Source organism: Trematomus bernacchii, unplaced genomic scaffold (assembly GCF_902827165.1).
Source record: "Trematomus bernacchii unplaced genomic scaffold, fTreBer1.1, whole genome shotgun sequence".
Lineage (NCBI taxonomy): Eukaryota > Metazoa > Chordata > Actinopteri > Perciformes > Nototheniidae > Trematomus > Trematomus bernacchii.
In genome coordinates this window covers 4059037-4069848 of record NW_022987739.1, presented here as the reverse complement: position 1 = coordinate 4069848, position 10812 = coordinate 4059037, and the positions used below count along the sequence as shown (strand labels likewise).

The following is a 10812-nucleotide window of genomic DNA, read 5'->3' as shown; positions in this document are numbered from 1 at the left end:
AGTACTGGTGTTGAGATCATTTTTGTTATGAAACAATGAAATAATAATATGTAAAAAGTACTATTCTACAAGTAAAAGTCCAGCACTGAAAATGCTACTTAAATAAAAGCATGTAAAAACTAATCGGCACTATATAGAGTAAAAGTATTCGATGCAGAAAAATGTATATGATTGTTAAACCTATTGTGTATTATATAATGGCATTATTATTACCCATTTCTCAATGAATGAGGGATGTCATAAAGGAATATTTAATAGATTTTTTACATACATTTTGTAAGGAATACTCTTTAATATGTAAAGTAACTAGCAACTAATGTTTTCAAATGTGTTGTAAAAAGTAAAATATTTCCACTAGAAATGCATTACAGTATGTATAAAGGGACATGAAGAGAAATCCGAAGTATCTCCAATTTGTACTTAACTACAGTCGTTGTTTCCCATGCTGAGAGATTTACTTAATTGCTCATTCGAAACAGGCTTCCACAACATCACTAGAGGACAACAATGTGCCATAAGTAATAAGCTGATGCTAACAGTGCAATCAAAACAGCACTACACAGAGAGAAGAAGCTTTAAGACATACAGCGTTTTGTTGAGATCTACATGATTGACATTTGACCTCTCCCAGTCTGTCACATTCAGTCTGGCTTGTACAGTAGTTAACACAAAGTGACAGAAGTCCTCCAGCTGCTGTGAACAAATTAAACAAGAGAGAGAGAGAGAGAGTCTAAGGTCAAATAAATCAGAAGCACTGAACCTCCTAATTGTGAGTAAAGATTTTAAAGCGGTCTGACTTTCAGAACTGTTTCTCTGAATACCCTTTCTCGTCTGGTTGTTAGAAATCTGGCTGCGTCTCTTGGCTGTGTCTCAGAATAGCTTCATAAATGTGTGAATGGATTTTCTCAGCAGGAGCGCTGCACAATTTGCTGTGAGTCCGAGGTGTTGGTGACCTTCGAGCAGACAAGGACAAACACAATCACAGATAGCAGCAAAGCCTTTAAATCCTGCTGTTTGATCAAGGAGAGAGATGAGACGTATAATACACTCATCCAGATGAGAAGCTGAGGTGATGCTGCCGTGTGACTCTAAAGGGACTCTGAGGATAAGCTGGCTTGTGATAGGGGCGTCAGATTATTATATTAAAACAATTTCAAGAGACAAAATAATATCTGAGAGGCCGAGGTCAGGCCTGGTTGCTTTTGTCTGTGAGCTATCAAAACACACATTTCCGAGATAAAACAAAAGTGATTATAAAGTGTTATATAGGTTTGTGTGCATGTAAATGGTATGCAAAGGATAAAATGCCAGTTTCTCTCCCACACACACACTCCCCTGAAATGCCTCCATTGGAGTCTTTTGTTTACTTCTGTAACATAATAACATCAGTATTTAACACTTGTGCTTCTATTGGCTAGTGCTTCAACACATTGTACGTGATACTAAGCACGCAGTATGAGACAAATAAAGACCTTTTTGAACATTAAAGCATGGAGACATGTCACAGCAGAGGCTAGGGCTGTGCAATTAATCGTATTTTAATCGCAATTATGATTTTGGCCTGCCACAATTACGAAAACAACATAATCGAAAAAAACAATTATTTTGCTTTGCTAGGTTGTGACAGTGCACTGCAACATATTTGATCTAATTTATTTGTATTTATCATATTTATATATGTTTAGTAGCTTGTTGAAGTGCGCTCCAAAATATTTGTTGATCTTGTTTATTGGTATTTATTATTTTGATATTATTTATTTAAATGTAAATATAAATGTATCATTTATTTTTGGATTGGTTTTTCAGTTGAATTATACGTTCAGGGTAATCAACAGTTAAAAAGATACTGTTCAAATTATTATTTGTATTTAAAAGTTCAATAAATGGATGTTTTCAAAGTCAATGAATAATCGTATTTAATAATCGTGATATCAATTATTGACCAAAATAATCGTGATTATGATTTTTGCCATAATCGCACAGCCCTAGCAGAGGCACACAATTGCCCATATTCATGTGACTGAACTCATCCAACCCATTATGATCACAAAACAATAAACCAACACTGTGGGGGGAAACTTCTGAAGCAATTGGAAACAGGACTCAGAGAGACACGAGGAGAGCTGGAGCTTTGATGGCAAACACTGGTCGTTTATTTGGAGTTACGGCCGGAGAATTGACAAGACAGGTGGTGTGTCACGAGTTGACACAGCGGTTGCCAAACCAATTCTGAAGAACTCTTCTGCAGCTCGAGGTTTTAACTAGTTCGGAGTGTAATAATCAACATTCTTCATCAGTGAGACTAAACAATGATGGACCCTGAATCTAACTAGAGCTCTCGTCCATAGAAAAGAATGTGCGCCAGGGAACCTAAGTCCCTGAACAGTAAACTACCTCATGGCGGCTTGTGCTCGGTCATAGACTGGCAACAACAATGCGCCCAAGCTGCCCCTCCTTAAGAGAGATAGCAGCAATACCCAAGGCCGTAGACCTATGCCATGGGAAAGGAGACAGTGAAGAGAGAAAACGATGAACTGGGTCGAAGGTTGAATACCTAAGCAAATTATTCCCTACAAACACCAAAAATATAAACCATCAAAACCACTTTGTGACATGAATGGCTCCTTCAACAACATTACGGAAATGAAAAATTGCTGCCTTGTCAAAACCTCTAAGACAAATGTACTCGATTCTGTCTTATAGTGAAAGCTTGACTTAATTTTGAGAGACAGCGCCCTGAGGTAGCAGTTACTCATCCACCAACGACCTTCACTCACTCCCGAGCGCTTCAATCAACATTGATTACACAAGATCTCCTTCCTATGCAGGATGTCTTAACGCAGAAACTTCCTGAGAGCCCTCATTGTGCTCAGCATCAAAGTGTTACTGAAGGCTCCACCTGCCCGCTTCATTTTCATGCCTCTTTTCCTGGTCTACTTCTCTGAAGATGATGGATGCTTTTGAAATCTATGAGGACAGCTGGTCATTAGGCTAGAGGTGAAGCGAGACTCTCTGTATGACCGTGTTGAAAGGGGTGCAGGGGGGCAGTAAAGCAGGTTGCAGCGGAGAAATGAGAGCCAGGGGAGTGAGTTAGAGCACTTTTGTTTGCTGACATTACAGAGGCACATTGTAATGCAGCAGATAATAGCCTGCAGGTCAGACTGGGGGCCTAAAGGGGGGGGGGGGCGGGCAGCCGGCACCTGCTGCCATTCATTCAAGGTGACAAAAAGCTGATGTCACCACCTTGCTGTGGCTCTGCGGTGTGTCCAGCCTCTAGGTGTGTGTGTGTGTGTGTGTGTGTGTGTGTGTGTGTGTGTGAGGTTTTATAACCATCTGTGCGAAGTTGCTCACATGAATCAGGTAAAATGTCATAAACAAATGACATAAGGTGGTGCAGGAATGAGTCCTAAAACCCTGAAATGAGTCAGCATTTTAACACATGCAGTTTAGTCGTCATGAAGTCAACTCTTTTTAATAACATCTTTGTATCAGATGCTTGAAATGAGGTCTGTGGTTAACACAAGCTTTAGAGATTTTCACGTTTTATTCCACGACATAAAACACGTTAGTAAACAACGCACTTGTACATTTCAGAAACGGCTCAATGAGACTAACATCATCACAAAGAACTTTAGCTGCCTTTAGCTTAGCAGGGGTTACGTGAAGTTATTTGACCTTGATGTTATTCTTTTATAGCCTTAGCTTTTTACTTAAAAAGTGAGAGAAGTGGAATTAATATGTTGAGATTATCCTGCTGAAACAAAAACTTTAAAGTTTCATAAACGTTTGTTTGCCACAGAGCTTATTTTCTGCAATTTTCAACTGCCAGGTCAGCCTACGAAAGATAGTAATTACTGCACCACTATAAATGAAAGCCCCTGCTGTAGAAACCACCCTGCATATTAACTGTTCACCTGGACAAATCACTTTGCATGCATCCAGCCATTACACAACAACACCTGCACTGCAATCACTGCATGAGGCAGGCAGCTTTTGTTCTGCAGGACACCTGGGACTGTGCATGAGGTTTACAGCCCCTTTCCAGGCACTGTGTTTCACCTTGCTTGTTGAAAGGTAAAAACAGAGCTTTTAGGTTTAAAAGCGGTCTCCAGCTGGCTACAAACAGCAGAGATAGAGGTCGATGCTCTCTAACGCTGAGCAGTCTACCCTTCAAACACTCAGACAGCCATGAGAGCCCCCAGAGACGTTTCTGCTCTGTATCTAGCTCTCACTGCTGCCCTTCCCACAAACACACAATCACACACACACACTGAGCATTTAATTCATATCAGTGTGCTGCTTCAGTAAAGGTCCGGACTGCCTTCGCACCTGAGCGTCAAGAGGTGAAAAACACCTGAGAGGAGAAGAAAGAGAGAAGACACACAGTTCACCGTCAAAACAACTTCATGTGCTTTCAGGATTTAATTGAATTGAAGGCAGCCGGATCTCAGTGTGGAAAGATTAATCACTTCCCATTTATACCTGATCTAGGCTGTTTTAAAACTCTGAACTTTCCTAACAAAAAAAGACAGACTAGACAAATTAGCCCAGACACCATTATATGTGGTGCAGAGCTGTTTAATGAAGCCTATAATGATGTAACTTTCCTGTTTTTGTCACTTTGAAACACTTTTTCCTTTCCCACAGTATATAATTTAGCTGTGGTTCAACCAGACACCAGCAATTCAGCCCCTCCTCTGTGTAACCTAAGCATAAGGGAAATTATTCATTAGCGTGTGAGAGAGAAACTCCAACTCAACTTTGGGATTTTAGCCATTGCAGACCATTGACATGCACAATACCTATATAACGCACTACAGGAAAAGGGAAAACCCCGAAAATGCATAATAGGGCCCTTTTAAGATCGGAAAAAGCTCTGTTTTTCTCCTAATGACTAATAAACTGAACTTTATGTAAAAGATCAGTAGCTTACCCCTTGTTGCTTCTTGGATAAGAGCTCCAAGTTGATGAGCGATTCCTCTCACTTTAAACCTTAAGGGTATGTGCATATAAACCAGAGGAAAAAAAAACCTTGTGCACAGGATTAATAGACAAAAGCCCAACATTTGCACACCAACTATGATCTGCTCCAGCTTCAGCGTGGGCAAGCTGGAAAAGGACGAGCACGGGTTCAGTCATTTCAAGAGGTTCATTGGGTTCTTCACAGTAGCCACCCACCTACTCCAATAACCACAGCACACACACTCAGCCCCGAAGAGACACACTGCATGTGTACAAGTGGACAGCAGAGGAACAACCCTGTGGGCAGCATAATATTACCCTCCAAAACCTCTTTTTATCTGAGGGATAAATTAAACAAAAGACAAGGATGTGTTCACACTCAAGAGACCATCAGCTAGGTGCATTTAAGAATGAGGTTCATCTCTGGTTTTATAATCCTGTCTGCAAGTCAAAGAGATTTACTTTTTTCAATAAAATGACCTATTTAGGCTGATTTCTTTTTGGCTGGATGACTATAGTGTGATTTTTTTTTTTTTTTTTTTTTTTTTTTTTTTTTTTAAATCAGATTTTATTAGCCAAGCTTGAAAGAGAATAAAGAGTATTTTGTTTAAACCAAGCTGTCAATTTTTTTGAAAATGGGGAATGTAATAAAACGATGGCCACTGTTACTGGTGAATTGTTAACTAAAAATAAAGGCAGTTCTCAAATCTTCTCCTGATGCCACAACAGAGCTACATGGCAGCAGCTAACGCTTCACCTGCAGAGTGAGAGAGCCAGAGGCAGCGTGAGCTCACGGTAACACTCGTTTTCTGCTTGGATAAACTTGGGTCAAACAACAGAGGTTTAAAGTAAAAAATAGCACCGGTTCATCCACTGGTAGTGATGTGGTGTAGTCAACATTCCTTTTGTTTGGCTGACAAGATTCATCATCATTGCCACATCATATTTACACTATTGAAAGTGCAAACATTTGAATTCAAAAGCTGAGAATAATTTACATAATGATGCAGTCCCATGTAAATCTCGGTAAGTTTACAATCTGATCATCGATTGCATCTGACATTAATCTGTGAATAACTCCTTACAGTTGAATCAAGATAAAAACTGAGCGAGAAAAACTCTGACCAGCTAAAGTTATTTGGGATAAACTCCAAGGAACAGGTCAGGAATGTTGGTGTTATCCTTGACTCTGACCTTAATTTGCAGTCCTAAATTGAAGGAATATTGCGTGTGTCAGAGAGGATCTCACAGGCAGACAAGTTAAAACATGCCTTTATCTCCGGCAGGCTGGACTAATGAAACACATTTCTGTCTGTCTAGGAAAGCTTTTGGACAGGTTACAACTCATACAGAACATAGCCGCACGTGCTCCGACGAAAAAAAACAGTAGAGCCCACATTGCTTCGATCCCAAAATCTTTTCATTGTAGCCAGTCTGTCACAGAACTAATTATAATCGTTTATTGAATCACCGAATGGCTCTGCTTCTTGTCCGACATGTTTAAAACCTAAGTGACTGGAGGTTGTAAAGGCTTTTAGTCACATCTTTTACCATTGTTTTTTGGCAGAATTTTACCTGATGTCATCTTGTCAAAGCTTTTTTTTTTTCCTTTAGTATACATTTTGATCATGTAATTTCACATTTAGTGCTTGTTTTAAGAATAGTGCTATACATTAGACTAAAAACTGTGATATTAGGAAAATGTAAGAGGGGTCCGAGCCTCTTTAGAGACAAATGTTGGGAAACGGACATCCCCGATTTGAATATTGATACTTTAAAACTTAATGAGGCACTGTGCGCTTTGCAAAAACTCAATGCGTTTGTGGCAGTGATCACAGGCAAAGCTGAAATATGCCAGCAACCAGACTCAGGTTTAATTATGTTCAAGTAAGCTGAGAGCAACTATTCTGGTGCAGCTTTTATACCACTAACAGTGGTTGGTTCTAAGCAGTAGAAAACCACTAAAAATATATGCCCACTCGCAGGTCAGCTGATCAGTTGCTCCTGAGGGTGCCAAAAACTAAGTCTAAGCGCAGAGGCGACCGTGCTTTCTCTGCTGCCTCCCCTAAACTGTGGAACAACCTGCCCTTGCTAATCAGACAGGCTCCCACACTGTCTGTTTTTAAATCCAGTCTTAAAACCCACCCACCTTTTCTCCTTAGCATTCGTAAACAAGTAGATTGTTGCTTTCAGTGGTCTATTGTTTTTATGTTTTTTATTTTGTAATGGTTACATGTATTCTGGTTTGTTTTTTGTTCGTATTTTTATTTTAAATTGATTTTATGTTTTGTGAGCCGAGCAATTTTATATTTTATGTATCTCTCTGTACAGCACTTTGGTCTGGAGGTTTTAAAGTGCTATATAAATAAAGTTGGATTGGATATGAGCAACCTCAACAAGTTTGTAAAATGCAGGGCTATTGAAATACCAACTTATCAAAGGTTTTAAGATTAAGTCAATGTGATGTCTGTCTAAACACGCCGTAGGAACATGTTATCACTAATTTCGACACCGTGTTGCCAAACTGTGAAATAGAAAACTCATTACTGCCATCTAGTGGGAGGCCAGAGCAATGTCAAGGCAAATAACAATTTTATTGAATTAATACATTAACATACAAAAGCATTGAATACAACATTCTTCAATATAACCCATTTAAACAGCAGGGTAAGACACTTCATCTGGAGTGGACAGCTCAACATCCTGTAAACACAAAATGTGTGAAACACTCATGTTCAAATTCACAGATGCTGGTTAAAACATTATGCCTCCACCGATCTTACCGTGTTCACGTCTTCAATGAGCACTCGATTCCCCTGCATCTCAAAGTCGCTTTCCGTGTCATTGTGCGAGCAGTACTCTTCACTCTCAGTCTCGATAGAACTGGGCTGAGAGATTGATCAGCATTAGGATAATGTTTGCTCCATCATGTGGCGTTAAAGGCTTTTTTGTTTTTATGAAAAGGGTATAGATTTCACAGGTTCACAATGAACATGTGGTACTTGTAGCAATAAAGTCATCCACTTTGAAACACCTTCATTTCCCCTCAGAAATGGGAGGAAAATTAAATGTTTACCATCCTTCAAAACACAAGTTTGCAGCTCAGTTGAAAACTGGAAACAGCCGAGATCATGCGCTGCCTTGACCTTTAGCACTAACCTCATAGTCGGGATCCACCTCGAGGTCCTCGTCATCAGCGAGCTCCTGATTAAGCGTCTCCACCCAGGTCTGACTCTCCTCTTCTTCTTCATCCTCGTCCAACTCATTCTGCTTTCTCTTGCTGCCCTTTCCACAAGGTTTAGTAGGAGAGACTCCGATTTCTGTGGGGAAACAAGCATATATAGAAAGGTGCCTGGGGAGAGTCATGGTCTTGCATGGACCATCAAAAGGTCAAACCGTAAATCATTTTTCCACATCAAGCATGACTGTTACACCAACATTGATTTGATCTCAGTTTGACATGGTAAAACATGTTTGTTTTGGTGCTGCTTAACAGGGGAACCTTGTTAACAAAGCTATTACATTTGCCATGTTAAAAAAAAAGCAAAAACTAAACAGTTTTCTTTCAAAGTCAGAAAATGCTGCACTTTTCAGGGAACAGAAATCTAGCACTGGTTTCCCCGAGTAGTTAGTTAAATGTTAACAGTGATAGACCAAGATCATCCCAAGTAGCAGGGCAAACAATTAGCAACATTACTAGCCAAATAGCCAGTAGGTTCAAGTCACTAGCCAGCTTCCCCAAGACACTTAAGATTAGCTGGTAAAAAAAACAACAACCTTAACACGCTTTAATGAGGCCAAAGGAAACATCCTTCCCAATGAGAACAATTAGCAATACATTATCGTTGCATGAGTTGGGAGCATTGGTGTAGATTTACACAAGTACAATTGTGAGATACTTGTACTACTTTACTTGAGTATCTCCATGTTATGCTACTTTGAACTTCAATTCAGAGGTAAATAGTGTACTCTTACTTCTGGTACTTACATTTTGAATTCAGGACTTTTACTAACAGATTATTCTTACACTCTGGTACTACTTTTACTGAAGTACAAGATAGAATAACTTCTCCCACCTCTGGATTAGAATCAACTCATAAGAGTTTAACAAAATAAAAATGGGGCAACGTTTTTGGTATTGTAATGTAGTAGTCTACAAACAAGGCCTGCTTTCCACAGAGTAAGATTTTTCACAACTCTTGATACCTGGTGAGAAGGAGAGCCCGATGCTGCTAAACACCGGGTATCCCAGTTTACTCTGCACCCAGCGGGGCAGCACGGACAGCAGCAGGCGGGTGACCCGGTGCAGGCGCTTGCGGCTGGAGAGGCTCTGGCGTCCGGGGCTGAGGACCGAGGAGCTGAGGACCGAGGGGCTGAGGACCGACGGGCTGAGGACCGAGGGGCTGAGGACCGAGGGGCTGAGGACGGCCTTCTCCTGCGGCTGCCGGTAACCCAACACCCACCAAAACCCGCGGTATGTGTAAACCTGTAAGAAAGAGCCATTTTAGAGAGTGCATGTAAAGCTAAGTTGGATGCAAAGGTGACTTAGCTGCAGCTCTTACCAAGATGCCGAAGGGCCAGAGGAGGCCGCGCAGCACGGAGCGAAACACGCCACCGCTTCTCACCACGCTGTCCTCCTGCAGAGACAAAACAGGTGAGAACTACCATTTACGAGTTGTTACGTTAATTCATATGTTCTCTAGGAGTAGCATCTATAACACTTGTGGAGAACACCGAGATTTGATGCGTCTTTCCACCATTACGTTACCTCAGTAAGACTGTTTTCGACCTGCTCCAGCTCCACGGTTTCTGTGCGGATTTCACAAGTCATCCTGGTGGGTCTGCCGGCCTGAGATGATGAGGAACAGGCGTTAAAGGGAGTACTGGGTGGTGTGTATGTGTGTGAGTTTTGGTGGGTAATATGTAGGCTACCCTGAAGTTGCGTCTGTTTAGCCAATCAATAGGGACGAATGCACCTGGCGCAATCAGAGAGGACCAATGGAGAAATCCCGCCAATTAAGCTGCAACAGGCAGAGAGATGGTGGTCACATGACCGGTTTGAATTCAAAAAGAGGTCACATCATCCCAGAAATAGTGAACATGCTGCAAAAAGAACTATAAAACCTATCAACTAAGATAAGAATAAAGGTTTTAAAATGAATTAAACAAAATTATCTAAACTTGAAAACAAACATGTAAAACAAAACTTGTCTTGATAAAACATTTTAAAAGATGAGAAAACAGTTTACTGTAGGATTTCCTTTCCCACAGGTTGCAGCTTTATATTTGTATACAAAAGGTTTTTATATGTGTATAAATAAGGTTTTTATTTATTGATTGATTAAGTCCAAGTGATATGGACTATTATACAAATAAACTGTACCCTTTGAGCGATAGGCTTTATCAACTATTTTCAGACATTTTTAGACCAAACCTGACTATAATTGAAAATATAATCAGCAGATTACTGCTAATAAACATAGTCAATATATTTAGCCTTATTGCAACCGTAAACATAGCCGGAAACCATTCAACCATGAAAAGTCAAATGGTTATTTCCCTAAAATGAGGGAATGTTCTGTCCTGACGTTCTGAGAGGTAGAGAGATGATGCATCTCTGTCTGCTTGTTTGCATATGAAGAGGTTTAAGAGCGAGGCCCACCATTATGCTCCCTCAAGCTCCCTAATTGGTAACCATTTCCGCTTCTGGCTTTCGTCACATTTTGTTGATGCATTTGGTGGAGGACAAAATGTGCAAAGTGGAGATGTATAAAAGCTGCCTGTTGTCCCCCCTGTGCCAGTATACAACCGAGCCTGTTTGCAAAGACAGTGAAAGACGTTCAGTGATGG

At 40.5% G+C, this 10812-nt stretch overlaps 1 protein-coding gene across 1 annotated transcript; it reads right to left on the bottom strand.

Moving 5' to 3' along the window:
• Positions 1-7516: 7516 nt before the first annotated feature.
• On the bottom strand, positions 7517-9884 carry org (oogenesis-related gene). The gene is made up of 6 exons (XM_034147733.1): positions 9731-9884; positions 9525-9599; positions 9169-9448; positions 8122-8282; positions 7746-7850; positions 7517-7665 (listed from the first exon to the last, which is right to left on the bottom strand). The coding sequence occupies exons 1-6, from the start codon at positions 9791-9793 to the stop codon at positions 7618-7620; spliced, it is 732 nt and encodes a 243-aa protein (XP_034003624.1). The 5' UTR covers positions 9794-9884; the 3' UTR covers positions 7517-7617.
• Positions 9885-10812: the final 928 nt, after the last annotated feature.